This window comes from Aplidium turbinatum, chromosome 10, assembly GCF_918807975.1.
Source record: "Aplidium turbinatum chromosome 10, kaAplTurb1.1, whole genome shotgun sequence".
NCBI classification, from domain to species: Eukaryota; Metazoa; Chordata; class Ascidiacea; order Aplousobranchia; family Polyclinidae; genus Aplidium; species Aplidium turbinatum.
The window spans coordinates 22,742,627-22,763,636 of record NC_137481.1 but is presented as its reverse complement, the minus strand read 5'-3'; the positions used below and the strand labels follow the sequence as shown (position 1 = coordinate 22,763,636).

General features: G+C 38.3%; 1 protein-coding gene across 3 annotated transcripts in view; it reads right to left on the bottom strand.

Annotated features, from left to right (window-relative positions):
* Positions 1-8,826, bottom strand: part of LOC145778267 (zinc finger SWIM domain-containing protein 5-like) — a 35,760-nt gene extending 26,934 nt beyond the window's left edge. For all 3 annotated transcript variants that reach the window (XM_082589725.1, XM_082589726.1, XM_082589727.1), the window contains exon 1: positions 8,703-8,826. In XM_082589725.1, coding sequence (XP_082445851.1) covers positions 8,703-8,712 — 10 coding nt within the window. In that variant the 5' untranslated portion in view covers positions 8,713-8,826. The remainder of the gene's footprint in view (positions 1-8,702) is intronic.
* Between the last annotated feature and the right edge of the window lie 12,184 nt (positions 8,827-21,010).

Here is a 21,010-nt window from a genome sequence, read left to right as displayed (position 1 = left end):
GAAAAGCTGTTTCGTTTCGTTAAACTCGAAAAGAAATGATTCGTCAATTAACAAGGCGTACGACTGTTTACCATAAAAATATTTCGAAATATTTCGTTTTGACACGGAATTCGTTGCTTGCACCTAACAAGAGTCATTAAAAAAAAAACACTACAGTACTAAATGACATAATTTCATCATAAAAGTTCTATATTTTCATGCGAAAGTCTTGCAATGTAAATCGGGGAAACTGGTATTTGTGTATTGCGCATGAAATGGGCAGCAGCCACTTTATTTCACCCAGGCAGTGCAGCTATTGAACTGTGTTGCTTCCCACAGAGGAAAAACCTCAGAGGTTCGCACAAACACTATCAGGGTAGCAAAGAATAGCCAAGATTACTTCAATCTGCCACACTGTAACAAACCTAATTAGATTAGATCTGTAACATCACAAATGGGCAAAAAGAAATCTTATCGGACTGCAATTGATCGCCTTCGGTTTTACTGTGTCATCATCAACGGGTCTCATCAGAACTGGAATTCAAATGGGTCTCGTCAGAAACGCCAAATCAGAGCACTGAGCAAAGTAATTGCTGAATATGTCGATTGGTGATGAAGCAGCATGTTTTGACCATCGGCAATGAGCCGTATGTTCGGAGAAACGCGTCGTAGGTGGCTGACACAAAACGTAAACATGTGGCGAGTTGTGAAAAGTTATAATGAAATAAAAGAGGTCCCCTACTTGTATTTAATTGTCTTAAAAATCGTAGATGTTTTGATTCTAAAGCGCTGTGCAATAAATTAGATATGTTTCAGTTCTCACCCAAAACGTGTTCTGCGCCTGTACGCTTGAATGACTGATCCTCAAAGGCAATAGCTATCTTTAACCTATAAGACAGGAAATTGCCAGCGATAGCTATCATTCATCCTACATTCATAATAATCCAGCTCTTCCTAAAGGTTTAATGGGGACTTTCCTTAAACTGTAGTCACACGATCAATTAAACCTTACTTCGGCAATACATACAAAGGAAGGATATTACCAGTAAAACGAGCTTTCATTAAACACAAATGACAGATTACGACTTGGTAGAAAGCAAAATTAGAGATGGTAAAACTCAATCTTTCTGCTGAAACAGTGAATCATAGCAAATATTAGTTAAGTTTCCTACTTGAAGTCAGTCATAGCGTCGATTTGGCGTGTTAAATCAGTTTTAATGGTTAGCAGTAAAAACAAAACCAAATTATTACAAAAGAATAACGTGAAACAGGGGGATTGATAAATCAGTTTTTATCATTATTTCGAGACCCGGCACACCGAGACCCCTATATACAAACAAACTCTTCAAAACCAGGTTGAAAAATTTTCAGTTGATTGAAATAATATGAATCACGCAGCAAAGTTATGTTTGAAAACACAGAGAATACTGCGACTACGCTAAAACAACATCTGACAACATTTACTCAACCTAACAAAAGATTACTTTGTCAACTGAACCATTCAGTGTCCGCTGAACATCAATAACCCGAAAAACAGACATTATCAGATTTCTTAGGACAAGAAAACGGCCGTGCAATCTCCCATTGACGCCAGCTTAGCCATAACGCATCGAGGGAGTCATCATTTTACCTCCTCAAAGTGAAATCATTCTCACTTTGGTGTAAAATTCCACAACGGCATGAAGCTCAAAGATCTTCAAAGTGATATATTATCAAAAAATGCAACTCCTTCACGTTTTTTACTCAAGCAACTTCCTTTCAATGTCTTTCAATTGCAAAAGAAATAATATTACTCATTTATTAACTGATATAATAAAGCCCTTTTCAAGCCTATAAGAAAAATACATTATTGAAAGAAATGCTAAAGAATCATATAGTATCACAGCAAAAATATGGTCAAATCTAAACATTTGAGAAACTGCCTCGCTCACACAAAATGATAACTGAAAATTACACAGCGCAACGGGTCAAGTATTTCAGAGGTAAAAATAATTGATTGTTCAGACAAGGACTCAGGCAGATTACGCAAGAAAGACAGAAGCACAAGAGATAGTGGCACAAAACAAAGTAATGCGAAAATCACAAGACGTGATAATTTAATCAAAAAACTGTTAAAAGGTAAGAAGCTCCGCAAGCAAATAATTGCCTGTTGAGCCCTGGGTTTAAAGATTTGATGATCAATGCCTCATGAATTTTGGTTTAACGTTAAGTTTAGTTTAACGTTAAGATTTTTCCCGTTTATAAAACATTTAAAGCTGGTTATTATTTTCAGTTTAAGTCCAAAACTCCTTTCCGCTTATGTTCTAACGTCGTGTATAAGTTCACTTGCTCGCATGATGCGAGATCGTCATACATTGGTATGACCACGCGACATTTGGTGACGAGAGTGGGAGAGCATATGAATTTGGCTAATTTTAATAAAAACAGTGCAATTAAAGACCATATTAGAAACTGCCAATCGTGCTCAAATAATAAACCGTCATTGCAGTCTTTCAAAATTGTACGTAAGTGTTTGTCCGAATTCGAAACCAAAATTCATGAGGCATTGATCATCAAATCTTTAAACCCAGGGCTCAACAGGCAATTATTTGCTTGCGGAGCTTCTTACCTTTTAACAGTTTTTTGATTAAATTATCACGTCTTGTGCTTTTCGCATTACTTTGTTTTGTGCCACTATCTCTTGTGCTTCTGTCTTTCTTGCGTAATCTGCCTGAGTCCTTGTCTGTACAATCAATTATTTTTACCTCTGAAATACTTGACCCGTTGCGCTGTGTAATTTTCAGTTATCATTTTGTGTGAGCGAGGCAGTTTCTCAAATGTTTAGATTTGACCATATTTTTGCTGTGATACTATATGATTCTTTAGCATTTCTTTCAATAATGTATTTTTCTTATAGGCTTGAAAAGGGCTATATGACTAGCCGAAAACGTTCGCTTGTTGTTTTTTGTTTTTATAATGTTAAATGTAGTGTTGTTGCTTAGTTATGTCTGTTTATGGTTTAAAAGAGTTACCTCTCTACCCAAATTGTGATATAATAAAGCCTCGACACTTCAAAACAACCGATCTTTAAGTCATTCTTGTTCAATTTTAGTTTGTTTTCGGTTTGCTTCAGAAGAAAAAGTTGCAGTGCCTGGATGGAAAAACGTGAGTGCTACGACCTCATACCTAAGAAGTTGGAAGTGGATCGCAATTTCAAAGGATTGGCCGGTTCTATGCAGGCTCAATGACAGCAATATAGACAAAGCTTCGAAAGACAAAGACCGCCTTACGAAATTTGACACAACCGAGCGAATTTTATTTTTCTAGACATTTCCAACATCGAAAACGCTTTTCAGCCACGAGGAAGTCAGATTACTCCGGCTTTATCAAAGCGTTTGTGGCATCACACTGACATCATTACAAGTTGAATCGACACGCATCAGTGAATTTAAAATATAACAGGGGGTTGGGAAAGTTCCTGCTTCGTTAAAAGGCATAAATCAAACCATAAAAGCCGGTTAACCACGCTAAGCATAGGAGAAACTATACAATGAAAAGAAAATCGTTATGATTTAGCCAAAGTGGAATGTGGCTCAATTGTAAACTTAAAACCTTTTGCATTTTGAACCTCAACGAATGTAAAACCAACGCGAAACATCAACCTCTTTTGAAATTCTTGCTGCGTAACTAACTTCTCCGTCAAATAAACTTAAAAATTCATGATTTTGGTGATGAAATACTATGCATAGAATAGACCATGTTGTCTTAAAATCGCAGACCTTTCACGACGATGTGGCTTAAACAAGCCTTAAACAAACCTCCACTGAAGCGAACGAAACGGAGTTTCATGTTCAACGTAAGTCGCTTGCTTCAAAGCAAATAATCAACGTAGCCAGTAAATTAGCCCACCAAATTTACAACTATCCAGGTCTTTCAGCGATTGCAAGTGTTAATACCTTTGTTTCCTACAAATTTGTAGGCCTACTCCTCCGACACGGCCACAATAGTATCTCGACTTTTACGCACGTCGTTTTACAAATGAAAGATTACAACCGGTGCCATTTCTAAAATCTTTGGTATGACTGGACGTTGAATCGAATCCAGACTCGCTAGAACTAGAGCCAAAGCACCAGCCAATTTGTTACCGAACTGGCAATGGGTTTACAAACTATCAATTTGTTTCAAAAGTATCAATGTGCTGTCCTGAAAAAACGTCTTATCTGCTTCAAATTTAGTTTGGAATTTCAATTACCGGTAATGGGTTACCGCCATAACAAACAGCGGGCTAGCGTATTTTTGAGGCAAGCAGCTGGCCGCCTAAGGCGCAGCATAACCTTCTTTCGAGGAACTAACGTCCAAGCGACATATGTTATCTCAGAGCGTAACATCATGCCTTGATTATTGCTGCCTTTGCTAGAGGCTTTAATTGTCTTTTCCATCAAAACTGGCACTTTCAGAATTACTATCAACTTGCTTTGGTTATCAGGCAAAACAAAGTAATGCATCAGGTTTTGAATACCGACTTAAGCAAGAATTGAAAGTCAACTCTGGAAGCAGCAGTTGGGGAATTTCACAGTAGAGTTTTAAGATTGCCGTACATATCTCCGTAATGAAGTAAACGTGTTGAAACCGAATAACCAGAAAAATGGGAAAGATATACTTTCAAAACCACTTTACGATTTACTGTAAATACCTCATGGCCTGTGTAGCCAACAAATATGGGCAATGGACAGGTAAGAAAGAAAACCACCAATTTTTCAAAATATTCAAAAATGCGTCAAGAACATTATATGTGCTAACTAAAGTAGCAAACCTTAGTTAATCATAATTTCATACGCTATCGAAAAGCTATATGAAATTTTCAATGTAAAATGCTAACCGAGGTCCAAGAGGCCCCCAGCTTTTACATTTACTTACCCTGAGGTTAGTTTTCATAAATTTTTTAATCCTTGCCAGCAATGCTATTGAGTCAAGCAAGGAAGCGTGGAAGCTACACCGTTATGGTTAGCGAATCGCAACTGCTCGCTGTACTAGTGAGTGCTCAGCCTTGTGCTGATAGCCGGGAAGAACGCCCCTTTCTTCACAAGTACTTAACTAGAGTTTTACAGCAAAACTGTGTTAGGACGTTTGTGGTAAAATCTTGAAAAAACGTGCAGATTCTGTTTAATGAGACCTCAAATACGCTTGTTCCGTGCAAATTACTTTCCAGATGTTTGAGAGCTTCGACATGGGAGATGCGTCTAAATCGTCGCATAGAGACCGTAGGTGTAATACAACACCTACCTCGACTTTACTCAGCATTTCATTCACAAAACGAAAGATCGAACAAGTAACGTTACTTCTACGTTTGCATGAACGATGACGGTAAAAATCGTTCTAAAAAAACGGTTGACTGCCACTTGCACCAAGTGCTACTTGCCCTTATGTTAAAGTAGATTTTCCAATAACAGCTTTAATCCGAATTGTTACGTAACCTAAACCGCAGCAGATGTTGTATCGTTTGCAGAAGTTTGAAGTTGCGTGAAACGAGTGAGTACAAAATGAGATTTTTGTACAGAAATCAGGGCTCGTACAAAGTGATATAACTGAACAACAAGTGAAGTAGCAGACGCAGATTCATATTAATAACACTTCTGTGCATTATTAGATTGAATACTGACTAAAATCTTAAAACCACACCATTTATAGATAGGCGCCATTGATAGTTTTATTTTGCCACTCGAAGACACTTCCTTTTGACGTCAGCGCAACCGATTGACGAACAAGGGTTCGTGAAATCCTTGAGGGTTCGACGAGATATTTCAAGGCTTATATGTGAGTTTGCAAATCGTTGAGAGAAGTATTCGAGTACGATTTTGAAAGATTTTTAATTTCATTAATAGAATGTTATATTGTGTTTGTGCGAAGTTGGGACCGACGGCGTGTGATTTTTGTTACCTCTTGCGTTAACGGATGCGGAAGAACTCAACAAAAAGACAACTTTATGTTTCTCGGCAGCCGATTGTAGCAAGAACTGACAGCAATAGACAGTAAATGTAAAAGACAACTTCTTTTCCATTTAGGAACATACTATTGAAAACACCGAGAGAAAAATAGGAAATAGCGTAAAGCTCAAATTTGGCACTTGAAGTTCGTTGATGCCATTTTAAAAATCACCATTAAATCATTTAAAAAAAAGTGCAATGGTGTTTTTTATGTCGTTGCGAAATCTTGATTTAATTTTTGACTGGATGGTACGGTTGCTTTTCAAACAGCGACGTTGCCCATTAAGAGACAATGTTCATATTTCATTTAAAGTTAGATGAGACAGTAGGTTTGAAATTAAAGTTATAACCAGGGTTGCCCAATACACAAACCCCCACTCTTACATTGCTTCAACGTCGAAAAACGTTCTTTTCATTACTGGCATGCTCCACTTACAAAGAAGATATGATGATCCTATTTGCAGCCTTCTCACCAAGGGGATGCTGTTCATTGTGTGACGTGACAAGAGAGTGTTGTTCATTGCGTTACGTCACGCCTATGTGGCCACAAGCAAGACAATAAATTGATGGATGAAAGAACAGATATACATCAATGGGCATTGGACAGCATATATGCAGTATACACTGATAATTGTAAATCACCAAAAGCATTACATCAAGTCTTCAACAAACAATTTTTGCGTAAATAAATCGAGAAGAGCCTTGGGTTATTGTACTGTATGTCCCATGGCTATGCATGTACTCAAACCGGTGAGTTAACGCATGTGCAACCATTAACCGGCATAATCGATAAAAATTGAACATCTTGAAGTACCCAAGGGAGCCTGTTGATAATTCGCACGGCTTTTGATAACAACACTTCCTCAACGAATAAACCAACAATTGTCTGCATCACCGTAGCCTATTGCTGGTGTTGCTGCAAGAGCCACATTATCGAAACGGGTTTATTAGATTTAAATCAACAAGGCCCAATGGAGGGAAGGCTCTTTTGATTGTGGAAGTAAATAAAAAGGATATGGCAGCACATCAGTGAGATGATGTTTTCAATATGTTCACGTAAAAGGGGGTCCACTAGAATAGCTGACCATAAGCAGAAGAGATCCTACTTTACTTTTGCTTTGAAACATCGTTCAATTGTCGTCATCCTTTGAGCCTCAGGAACAGAGATTTTACTGTTCAGTGGGTGCGTGTAAATGATTTTCGACTGGTGAATCGATTTGAAAACTGAGAATGCCTTTAAACGGCTTCGTTAACAATGTAAAAGATCATGCTGCTGAGTTTAGAAACAACGTCCTTCCGTTGTGCCAGCAGTGCTTTAGAAAAGACGAGGAAACTTCACGAAACTGCGTTTCAAAGAGTGGCTGACATATTCCTAAAGCACTTCAAAGACTTGATAAACTTTCCCTGGCTAAGAATCAAATTTCAGCAACGCTCCATTAGACAGGTTAATTTAAAACCCATGTAACTCGTCCTTTGGTTCCTGAGCTAATTTAGTTACATTACCACTATTAGAAGTGACAATACACATGGCAAAACGCGCTGTTTCCACGTCATTCCAATGACTAGTGATGTGGGTTTCAGTAAGTTGAGCCTCCAGTGACAACAACCGTTTACATATTTAGGTAACAAAACTCCAATATTTTCGCAAGCTCCACTGCGTCCTAAAATTGTAGCAATCATTTACGGTTGTCCTGATTCAAAGCAAGTAGTTTGTTTATCCCAACGTCTGTCTACAGTGTATCAACATAAAACCTACTGTGACATCAAAGATCTCCATCGTTAAATCGAAAACCACCTCGATTCATGTAATCAACCGTTTTAACATAGAAGTTTTTTGTTATTTTATCTCAGTTGGAACTTGGAAGAGCACTTTGAAACAGATTTCTGCAAAAGCTTTTAAAAGATTTGTCTGTCTCAAACCCAACACTTAATATTCAATAACCAACAAAGAAGATTTTTACCGCCGCGTCTCTCACGATGAGTAAGTGTGTGTACTATTATAATTTCGAGATGCAACTAAACGAGCTAGAGGAGGGCTGGCAGGGCCTGGGGCCCAAACGAACGTAATTCATGCAAAAAAGCTGTTGTTGCTTCAAGTCTCTTTACGCCAAAGGCCGCAGCCAGGTTTCAGACACACGAGCACCGTTTTCGCTACAGCGATTTAGCATCACACGGAGGACATAAATAATAAATACGTTGGATCTGGTTGGAACAGCAGTTGCTCAACACAAACAATTTCCTTTGTCATTGCCAGACCATCTGCAGTCTGTTGAACTGTTTACGTTGACCAATTCTTTGGTAACAATTAGGTATGATTACATCAAGTTTTAACGCAAGTAAATGTAGAAGTTTCATAAAAATCATTTCACAATGGCAAAGAAAATTATTGGTGTTGACGACATTGGCTATGATGCTAAAAAAACCAAGTACTTTCGCGTTGTTCTGTAAAAGTAGTTATCGACTACTTCCAAAAACATTGGCTGCTTTGTGTGAACATACGGCCGCACGCCATAAGCACTTTTATAGTGTTCTGGTGAAACAGCATATCCTCACAAAGCTCGCAGCTATTTAGCTTTGTGTTAAACTTTATTAACTCAAATAGCCCTTGGTGATGTTACGCACCACTAGGCAATTGTAGCCACTGTGGGAAGAACGATTAAATCTTTAACGTTTTGAAAGTTAAACATAGGAAATACAAAGTTGATGTTTCCGACGAGCAGCCAAATTGATCCGTATTCAGACACATTGGTTAATTCTTACCTATTTGCATAGGCTTGTGCACGGATCCTCCAGTCGCCAACGCCACTCCTTGTTTAAAGGTGACATCTTGTCCGTCTAAGTCGTCTGTCGTGGAACCTTTGTCGTTTGCTTGTGAGTTGTTACGGTTTTCTGAACTGAGAGGTCGAAAATCATTTCCAAGTTTACTGAAATTGCTTGTAGGTGGTTCACAGTTTATTGCGCTGTACCGCCGTATATCTGCTTCACAGCGAGGAAAAGACCATGCTATCAGTTTACGAACAACAGGCTCTGGAACGCGACGATGACGCTCTTCAACTAGTTCAAACGGCACATGAGCTGCAGCAATCTTCGCAGCTAGATCGACTAGTGTTTCCGGGCAGCAATGTTTATGCTTGCATTTATGATTATGAAATTGTCCAACCGAGTTTTTACGTCGATGATGTCCCGTGATAAAGCTCCAGTTTACACTTTCACTTGTGGTTACGTTTCCTTCTAACCGTCGACATTTTCTGAACCCAGGATACTCTGAGGGGGTTAGATAAGCAGAATCATCAGAAGATCTCTTCATCGCTTTACCGAACAAACTCTAGCGAAAATCAAACTCGCTTACTCCTAGTTTTTTTTTACTACGTTAAGCAAAAGCCTGTTGAAAAAACAATAATGCGAATCTTGCTGAGAGAACTTTATAAATCGAAAAACATATTTGATTCGTCAAAGCTGTAGCCTACATTTATTTCTCCATTATGAACGGTAGCCTAATCATATCTCACACAAGTATGACTAAAAAAGGTACGAATTAATTTGCCAAAGGCAAAACAAATTCCAAAACTTGGAACATTTCATTGTTTGTTTAAACAATTTCTGTGCTAGCAATTAAATTGCATACTTTGCCTGAGCTGTACAAAACTAAACCACAGAAAGAGCAAATATCTTGAAACTAACAGCAAACACAAAGCTGCTTTGAAGCCACTCTCATGTTTAGACACCAGATGTAGACTAATAGCGTATGTTCGGTAACTACAAATTCTTAACATGGTGAAAGGCCGCCGCCAGCAAACATTCAGTTCACAAAACCTAGCAGCTGGTCTTTAGAAGCCTGAGTTACCACATAAACCAACTAGTATGCAACTCTGCGGCAAAACTGGTCGTTTGACAATGCAATCTAAAAGAACAACCTGTTATCTCTTATTTCTGTGGCCTACCTCCAAGCTATTTCAATCGGATTAATAGCTGTCCTGTCTTTTTGAAACTAGTAAATTGTGAGCCTGCATCGACACAATGAATTTTAACTTAAGTGCTTCTTCATTTCGTACAAAACGGCAGGTTGCAAAGAAATCTTAGCTTGTCGATCACCTTTTCTGGTCACTGTGTCATCAATCGCAGTAAAAATGATCAGAGAAACTCATTTAAGTCGCGTAGCACAGCAGTGACATTATTTCACCTTTTTTTTATGTCACTTTACCTTACAGCTTATGATTCAGCAAAAAGTTGACACTCCAAACAAAACTTTGCGCACATACTAAACTACAATACACTCTTTTTAAATTGCTGTTCATTGACAAAACTTCGGTTTCAACCAGAGGGCCTGCCACTGGCTATTCTCAAAATATGTCACTAAAACTGGACCGTTCGATAAATCAGTTTGCATGTTTTGTTCAGATTGTCGGCTCGTTAAAACGAGAGAGGGGTGCAGAAAAAATGGAAAGTCCAAATAGGAGATGGCGAGTAGCGACAGAATCGCTAAAATATTTCCAATTCCAATAAATAGAACAGTGGTCAGTCTAATTTTGGTCTCACCTCAGATAGTTTTAAGAACAATAACGAAACATTTTGGGCCAAAATTGACGTGTTTTTGTGCTGAAATGTTTCATTTAAAAATTTTGCCCAAAAAAAGGCTCTCAACGAAGTACTTGAAGTTTAAAATCGATGGCATCCAGTCTAAGTTAATCAGGACAGATATTTCCATATAATTATCTCATTCTCTACTGACAACTCTGAAGAAGTTGATCGATTGTATAGATTTTTTGCTTGTGACAAATGCTTCGCAGCTGGATCAAATAGCGATTTTGAACAATCATTGTCTATTCTTGGGGCCAAATGTCGGGTACCCGTACCAAAAAGGATCGACCCCATTTGTCTGCCCTTGCCCAGACAGCAAATTACTCGTGTTTTACATTGATTCAACGTTGAATCAATGTAAAAAACATTGGTTTTCTGCCTACGTTATATCAATGTAAAAAACGATTAATTATCTGCCTTGGTGTTTATCTTTCTAGCACCAGTCTTTTGCTTCCACTTCTTGTAAATGGATGTGTAGCCCGCGTTTTGTTCACTTAAGCACTATGGGGGAGGTAATCCCGGTGTTAAAATCATCAAAGAAGCTGTAAGAAATCACCAAACCATAAAAATTGTGAACTATTAGCTGCTGGTAGGAACCCGCACCATTTCGACTATGCTGTTACTTTCTCTATTTTGTGGCATTGTGACGTAATAACCCTACATGGCACCGAACGTCGTTCAACGCTCGTAGAAATAGTGACGTCATCAGTCAACACAACAATGAAAGATGCCAAGATGCGTCATAATTTAAAGAACGAGCATTACTTTTTTTCTTAACGGCTCAATAAATATTGTCTGCTTGTGGGTAGAGGTTTACCGATGAGCCGGAAAGCTATTTTGACCTCATAAACCTAGCGCTTTCACCAACTAGTCTCGATTCTAACAAAGCACAACTCTCTCAGGCTGTGTTGGTTTTGTCCAGTCAAAAATGAAAAGGCTAAAAGGCTGCTTTTCATTTTTGACGTGAAGAAGTTAGCTTGTTGTAAAAGCTTGAGAATTTGCTAGAAATAGTTCCCTATCCTGGTAGGCTAAGTTGAAATTTAAAGACATTTGGCAGACAATAACTTATTTGTCTATTTATTCATTTATTTTTTTTTTTTTTCTTTTGAATAATGATACCTTAAAATTGCGCATTTTGAGAGTACTTTCAGCCTAAATTTAACTCTGTGAAATGATGCTGTAAGAAAAGGTGAAATGCTTATTCAAAATATGTTTCGGGGGGGGGAGGGGAATTACCCCTTTGTCCCACTTGATTACGGCCCCGGCCATTCCCATTGGTGCATGTTTGAGCGGAAACGTCCGGCGCCAGTGCGAAGACGGTTGAAGCGCACCCAGGCCCGTCTTTGTAGTGTCAGGCCGATGGGGCCCAACATGCTGAAGACGACATAATATCAAACAAAGTTTTACAGTAGTCTGATAGAAGCCACTGGAACAGGGAAAAAAATGGTCAAGATCATCGTCTAGCGAGGACTTTCATGGATGATAACAAACACTCGGGGGTCAAAAGAGCACTTTTACTTTCGTCCGCAGTGTAAATACACTCTCATGTATCACAGGAGACTAGTACCAAGCCAACAAAGCAGTTCTTTACTGTTTCTGTTTGCAAACGTTGAAGTAATGTTGAAAAAGAATAATCTGCTGGATGGGTAGCGCAGTAGAAGACCCTCAAAATAAACAGAAAGCAACGAAAAACTATACTAACCTATCGAAAAGCGCGTGACTTCTGGAACGAAGAAGCTTCAAAATCAAGCGGCGCTGGTTCGACTCTCGGGGTGTGCGCTTGAGTAACGCACGTTAAGGACTGCTCTCCATTCAGCGGCATCTAATGGATGGAATAATTCCCTGGCAACAATCGGAAACTTCACTCCATCAATCTCGGTGACCGGGCCTGCGTCAGTGGTTCAAAGCCTCTACAAGTATGCGAAACTGCCATGATTAAGCTCTTCAAGAAGCTTTCCCAGTCCGAGGATAAAGATTCAATCAATCAATATCCGACTGAAAAATCCACTTGGAAAATAGTCCCCCTGGTAAATATATTTCCTTTGGTAAAAATTCTTCAGATAAACATTGCTAAGGTGGATATCTTTCGAAAGGAAATACTTTTCAGGGTGAGTTTTTCCAGATGGGCATTTTTCGGAAAGTTATTTACCAGGGGTATATTTTTACCTATTACCAACCCATCCAGTTAGATTCTTATTTTATGGTAAAGTTCAGATTAGTAAACGGTTTAAAAGTAAAATAAGAATACCTGGCACGCCTTTATGCAATAGCGTTGACGGAGGATTCCGGGGAGTATTTTGAACTCAGATCTGGGATGAGTTGTGAGGCCAGGAACTAAAAGAAACCACAGAGTCCTATTGTGATGGAATAGGGGGCTCGATGATACTATTGATACTGGACTTAAATTGTCTTTTAAACGGTCCTACTTTTATTACTTGTCACAACCAAAGATCCACTACTTACTCACAACCGACGTTGAATGGACAGCCTTCCCAGCTTCCGCAATTATTCCCTTTAAGAGTTTTGAATAAAAACAGCCTTTGAATAAATATAATTATTAATTATTCATGTAAACTTTCCTTTGCCTAACTTTAAAACTTTGCACTGTATTTTTATTGCAATGTCCCACGCGATTAACCAGGGGCTCTATCCACTTTTAGAATTCGGGGGGGTGATTTTTGGACAGTGGGCTAAAATCGTCATAGTCATTTCAACTTCTGGGGGGCTGCGCCCCCCAGACCCCCCATTGCAGCATCAGCTTCTTTCTAATCGAAACATAGGGTTTCCAAGTAGTTTCACAAAGTATGTTTCGGAAAGGGCATTTTTGGGTAAGCAAACTGGTAGTCACTTTAACAAGAAATAATTCTGGCACTGCAAATGAAAACTCGAACCAATCATAAAGTACGTTTTCCGTGACGTGAAAAAGGGCGAAAAGAAGATGATACAAAGCAAATCAAGTGCTGGATTTTCTATCAGCTGTTTGTTTGTTTGTTTATTTGTTTTTCATATTTTTACCCTGCATTGCGAGAAAGCGGACTTGAGCGCTATGCATCGGTGACATCAGCCGACGGCAATGTCTGTTTCCGGTTGTCTACTCTACTTATGACTTAAATTTGGTACTACCCATTACTCGAAATCGATCACTGGATAGAGGCAATTATACTTATAGTAAAGTTTCTTCCCCAGAGAAACAACAGCAAGTGCAGGGGATTGGAGTCGAACATGCAGGCTCTCAACTGCGAGCCCAACGCGCTAACCACTCGGCCGCTGCTGCCGACTACGTTGGCAGCTGGTGGCTTTTTAGGGGTTAGGGTTAGAAAGTAATCATTTCATTGACGTGGGTTCGATTATCACAACTGCTATTGCTCTTTTTTCTTCTGTAATTGCCAAATAAAGTTCAAAACAAAGATTAACTCTCTGGCTAAGTGCGAGAAAGGTCACAATTGGACGGTAGCCTCTTATAACATGTTCTGATTGGTTGGCGGTGTCATTCTAGTCATTTGCAGTGGCAGAATTTTTTCTTGTTAAAGTGGCTACCAAGCAAACTAAGTTAAAACACAGTGTAAAGGTAGGCACTTTAACAAGCAGATTTCTAATAATCCACGCGCGTATCCAATCCGGTAGGCACTTTAACAAGCAGATTTCTAATAATCCACGCGCGTATCCAATCCAACCACGAATCAATGAGGTGCTACGTTATCTGCTATTGTGACCATTCCTGCATTCAGCCAGAGAATTAATAATTACTTTGAACTTTGTTTGGTAATTACAGAAGAAAAAAGAGCTATAGCAGAGGTGGGAATCAAACCCACGTCAGTGTAATGACTACCACCGCCCTAACTCAATGCGCCAAGCCAACCGATGGCAAAGCGATGATTTAATTTAGCTAGAATTTGCGTTTTTCCTTTATTCTTCCCAAATGCAATCTTGATGACGTCATGAAAAGCGTAGCTTCTGATTGGTTCGTGCTGGATTGGATATCTGCATGTTAAAGTGCCTACCCAGTGTAAACGCCTGGCTCGTAGTTCAGGGTTGCCAAACCAAAAAATCATATTGAAATGAAATATATATTCATATTGATAAAAAATTCAAAATGTGCTAACAGCGAAAATATATTTTTCAAAATTTGATCAATAAAATATCACAAAACCTTTTCAAAGCCAAATGAGTGGGGGGGTGATTTTGCATTGATCACCCCCCCACTCCAATTAGTGGGGGGGTGATCACCCCCCTCACCCCCCCTTGGATAGAGCCCATGCGATTAACAAATTTGCACAACATGTGTTTCAATTAAATTATTTTCCTCTTTTAGCTTGGGGTTCTGTACTTCTGTTCGCATAAAACACCGTGAATGTCAATCATGGTAATTAAACAAATAAATGACAAAATATTCTTTATGATTTTCAAAAGACGAATTTTGTTTTGTTTGATTGGTTTGTCAAGTGACAAGCACTCAAAGTAGCTTCAGCCAGGTGTTGGAATAACGAAAACCAGGTGTCTAGCAATTGAAGTTGCATGTTTGGTTTTGATCCGATGGCACGTGCCAAAATGTTTATTACGTAATATGCAAAATGCTGTTGCAGAGCGCTGGCCAATAGCATCAGAAAACTCTGCAAAAATTAACTTTGCATATTACGCAAAGGAATTGTGTGTGCTACTACTATCTAGTATGTCAATTGCATGCGAGCATCGCCTACTGCTAAACAAGAATCAGTATTGGTTTAAATTTAAAAGTTTGTTTAAACAAACACTACTTCGAAGATTGTTCAAAATACTTTGTTACAACGGACAATATCTTGTCGCCGTTTCATTTCGGTTTAGTTTCGTTATTGAACAAGTTTGTGTTCTTTTAAAAATGATCTCTCTACCAAAGATATACTATTTTATGTTGCTATCATAGAAATTTAATTTTGTTGCCAACTGGAAACGTATAGGAATTTCAAAATGCAGAAAACATTAAATTTCAAATGGTTGCGTTGGTCTTGTTCGTCGGTAAAGAATGTAGGCTAGTGTAGATAAAAATTTAACGGAAAATATTCAGCTAAAAAAAATCTACCTTGGCCAATATCTCGTAAAAAAAATTCATTCAAATAAATAAATCCTTGTGGTAAATATTGGTCAGGTAACAAAAGTTAAATTATTTAGTGAGGGGATATTTAGGCTACCAGTGTGTGTTTTTTCGAAAGGATTTTTCCGCTTACCGTCAATGAATGATCAAACAAGGTTTTGGTTTAGTTTTCGAATCTTTAACCTCGGACTGACAAAGCCTTGATTGGTTATTCCCGGTAGTTTTGCATACTTTTAGAGGCTCTTGACGCACGGCCGGTTACCGAGATTGATAGAGTGAAATTTTCGATTGTTGAAGTGTTGTTGCCGGGGAATTATTCCATCCATTAGCTGCCGCTGGTCGATAAGTAACGAAAAAAGAGGCAGCTGAGATGTGGTTTCTCAGAAGAATGTTGAAGATCTCTTGGATGGAAAAGAAAAAGTAATGACTAAGTTGTGGAATGGGCAAAAACTGAAAAGAGATTTATAACAACAATTAGACAGCGCCAGGTGGAATATGTATAGGTCATATTCACACATATGAAGATTTGGAAAAATTACCACTATTGGGCATGTTACAAGGAAAAGAAGCAAAGTTCGGCAAAGATTAACTTATTTATTAAATAGCTTGAACCAATCAGCCACAAACACAACATATCAATCAAAACTAACAGTTTTATGCGGATGTCAAATGACAGAAAATTTTGGATGACCATGTTCACCAACGGCAACGTCTGAATCAGATGATCGAGGCACATAATCAATCAGGAGAATGGAGCATTGCTCGAAGTGTGTTGCTCAAGCGCACACCCCAAGAGCCGAACCACGCTACTTGGGCGCAACCCATGAGCTAACTGGGCGGACAAGTTATAGGGTTTTACCTTAATTACCTAGGCTACAATTTCCATACGCCTCTATGCAGTGTAAAGTAGGTTTCAGACAGGGCTATTGAGGAGATATTAACGAGAGACGTAGACCCCTAACAAACATAGCTCCAAAATGCGCTATAGAAAAAGAATACGTAGTGCTTTATTCAAATACGAATATTCCTGTAAAATGGTGCTGTCCGGTACCATAGCAAAAGGATAAGATCATGTTTTCTTCGGCATTTTTCGGAAAAAAAAGCTAAGTCTCTGTGTTTTCTTGTTGCTAATTCCTGGCTGAGATGTTTGAATGTTTGGTATTGGCAAAACTCGCTCTTTTAATGCAATTTTGTTTAAAATTAGGCAATTTTTTTTTTAGATTGAAAGCATCATTCTCAATATCGTGACGTCACACGCGTGCCAAAGGGGGGGGTTGTAACCCCCAAAACCCCCCCCTTGGCTACGCCACTGATAAAACAAGTTGAACTATTTTTTATGATTAGTTGAACCAGAGCCCAGAGGCCATCAAACTGTTTTAAGAAAGGGCCAGGGAACTGTGAGAAAAGATGCTCGCGGGTCGGATAACCGTTTTGTTCTGCACAGTCTGCAACCTGTGGCGGTGATGCAACAGAGTTGGTATATGATTTATTCAGCCGCATGCATCAATTAACACATTCGGTTGTTGTAAGCGAATGGCTTGCGGAGAAAAAATACTCATTGTTTTATCATAAAGTCCCAGTCAACGTAGGCTACAGTACTTTACATTTCAGATATAGGCTAGGTATTTTCAAAACGTTCTATTAGAATATAAGGACGGGAAACGGAAAATAAACTTCTTATAAAAAGTTAACACTGTGTGAAGTGTTGAAGTAATAGTTTACTCAGTGCTATCAGTGCTATATAATCAAATTCTTCGCACATTTCGTCTGACCGGGTGGACGAACCTCTCCGGCTGGATCTGGCCCGCGGGCCGTAGCTTGGTGACCCCTGAATTAGACCATAAATACTTTGAAGTGTAATAAAATATCTTTGGTTGGTACAGCTTTAGAATCCTAGCAGAGATTTATTGCAAACTATCCTTTCACTTATTTGGATCAAAAATTTGAACTTAAATCTCTAAACGACCGAAGATTGCACTTCATGCAAAACAAATAAATAAATTTCAAATCAAACTACAAATAAAACGTCCTTTAGTACATTCTTTACTCATAAAAAGGCGGAGTAAGATTTTTTCTTGCCACATTTGCTTCCGTTTGTTAGCAGGCTGCATTAATTGGATAAGCCCTTTGCTAAATCTTAAAATGTTTATTTTAAAACTAAATTTGAAATTAAAATAAATGAAACAAACTCAAGAAAATTTTTGTCGAAACAAAATTATATAAAAAAACATACAAACACATGCACAAAATATGCAACAATGACTGATTTTCTCACAGGACTAGACAACCCATTGATGAAATTATTGAAAAAAAGACACATACACACAATTGCGATTAAGCTGTGGTAATTAAGTTACATCGTACAAGTCATGGCCAAAAATAGCAAATGATCGATCTATGTTATTTTTTAACCACCAGCGAAATGAAAACTTTCTTCAGAAACTTTGTTTGTGGAAGCGCAGTTTGAGATAAAGGCTTCAAAGTTTCACTTAGAAATAAAGCCACACCCCTATAAACAATGTTCTTTTAAATACAAGCTTTTATTCCGAGTCAGATTTCTTGGCCAGCAAAAGAAGCGCGTCATAGCCTTAATGTCATTTTTATGGCTAGCTATTGTATGTTACTTCAACGTCGACTCGTTACAGCTACAATGGAAGCTTTCAATTTAAACCAGGATGTTATTTTCAAGTTGTAGTAGAAACAGAATGTGGCTTTCGGTATAGAAGCTATTACAACTAGCTACAGTACTTGAAGTGGCTAATATTATAATTTTCATTGTAAGAACACACAGTCACAATAAAGTTTTTCGGGTTGTGTATTCCAGCTTACTAGTTTGCTGTACGTTTTCTGGCTTGGCATGATTGGACGAAAATCCACATTTCTTGATTTCTACGTGACAGGTCAAAGTCAGAAGAAAAATAAATATTTTGCTTATAAACACAAGACTAGTGAAGTTCATCACCTTAGACTTAGCTTCGTTGGAGGATAACGGTCATTCATCAAAACACTTCAACTCCTCTTGAGAGAGTCGCTAAGGCTACTAGAGTATAGTAAACAGAGAACAGCCCAAAAGTATGTCAATAAACTGGTGATGAATTGAGTTGGTGTATGAGAAAGCATTGACAAGATGCAGCAGCAGAAAAGTAACCCGCCTTGTCACTAAAAAATCGGCTCTCCACTTTGAGAGCATTTTGCCTCCTTGGTAAAGCAGTTAAAGTACAGTGTGCTGCGCATTAGCATTGATTTGTTTTGAATTACTCAGCAAGCACAGTGTTTTGTTGTTTATTAATTGGGGAGGACTACAGGTACCTACAGTATATAGCCTAAGCTAGGTAGTAAGGTAGTCCAGTTAATTTGAAATGATAAAGCTTTGGTAGAGAGTTTGCTTTGTTGAACCATAGAGAAATAAAACAAAGTAGCTTCAGCGGGTTTAACATGATGTATTACATACACAAATATAACCTAATTAAAAATGAACTTTAACATTTTCGACACCTACGTGTGTCCTCATCAGAAATTGCATATCTGCAATATACATCAAATGAAAATTGTAAGGTAAATTTGACTTAATTTGAAATGTAAAAGGATCTATGTCCCACTTCTGTAGAGTTTGCTTGAAATATTTTGTTTCGAAACATAGCGAACAGTAAAATACAACTCAAAGTCAATAATTGAACAAAAGAAATACTGTATGTTGCTTTTTTGAATCAGGTATATAACGTTTTTTCTGTTATGACCAAGTTCAACTTTTCTAATGTTTGATCAAGGTTTAAAGCCAGCTCACTTAAGAAAGTTTCTTTAGTAAGGCAAAGAAAGTTTTGAGAGGAAGACAATGTTGTATAGACTTCAATGGGCGTTGTTTGGTTAACATGGAACGGTTGTAGCTTTTCGTGTTGACAGCTTAGAGAAGGCCGCCCTTTTTGTTCACTCAGAAGCAACATACGTTTGTGGTATAGCAGCAAACACTATCTGTTTCAAGCTTTATGGGCTTATGAAGATACTGTGAAACAAAATGTTATGATAAGTAGCCTACAGTAGATTTCAAACAATTAAGCCAGGGGAGTCCAAAGTCCGCCCCGCTGGTCAAATCCAGCCCGCGTGACGTTTTTGTGTGGCCCGCGCCTGTTGTTGTACAATGTGTTATTTCTTGTCTGCAGATACACCGAAATCAATTATACAAATTTTTTAGAAAATTAATCAAGACAATATTTTCTCACAAACAAAAGCCAGGCCAGAAAAATTATAATCATTGTTGCGTCATTTGTAAAATCAACTACTACCTGGAGAGAATGATGAGTGATAAAGTCGAGCATTCATTCATTTTCTTGCCAGCAAATTCAACGATCGCTCTCGAGATTTTGTCGTAAATGCAATGGACTTGCTGTTCAATCATTTTGCTTGAACCCTGAACTACGAACGTTGATCAATTCTCTCCTCAACCCCCAAAGTATTTTAAATAAAAGTTTCACACGCTGTTGCAGCATCACTTGACAAAGTTTTACTGTTGATTTAGGCTGAAAGTACTCTCAGAACGAGCAATTTTAAGGTATTTTTAAAAAATTGTTTCGGGGACTCCTCTCATACCCTTTTGTGGGTTTTCCACCTTCGGTGACTCGTTACCTGGTTGGCGATGACAACTTAACCAAACTGCCCAAAATGTAACGCCCCAAATCAGTCCACAGACCATATTGGAGTACCCAGTAACCAAGCTTCAAGGGGGATACCTCACAGCCCACGTCTTCATGAATTGGCTAAATAAAAACTGATTGGACTTATAGCGTCATACGAAACAATAACTCACATACGCAACAATAGTCTTTTGTCCTCCTCTAGAATTTTGTGCTGGCTACGCCCCTGGTCAGTTTTATGTTTCATCCTTTGCATTAACGTAGCTCTGTATCTTACAAAGTTTCTGGATGTTTCAAGATCCGATAAATAAACAGTAGATCCCAACTTATCATATCCCGTAATATGTATACAACAAAATAATTAAACCCGCATAGGCGATTGCTTTATTGCATGAAAATGACATTAAAGAATACAATACTGCTACACAGCCTACGCATCTTTCTTTACTCAAAGCAAGATTGTCAAAGGCTGTTGGCCCGCGATCACTTCCGAGTTATCAAATCTGGCCCAACTGGGAAAAAGTTTGGACACCCCTACATTAAGCCAATCAACTGATTCATTACGGAGTACAACATTTGACAAATACCACCCACATGCTAAAAAAATAATTTCTGACTTATGATGACTTATTAGTTCGACTTTATTTACTTAGTTGAATGAGTTTCGCTTTTAGCAGCATGATCGCTGCTTACTTCACAGTGTAGATTCACAGATTTACAGATTTATTTACTTACATATAATGGGCTATTTTTTACGATGTTCTAGCTCGTAACTTGCCTTATATTGGATTCTA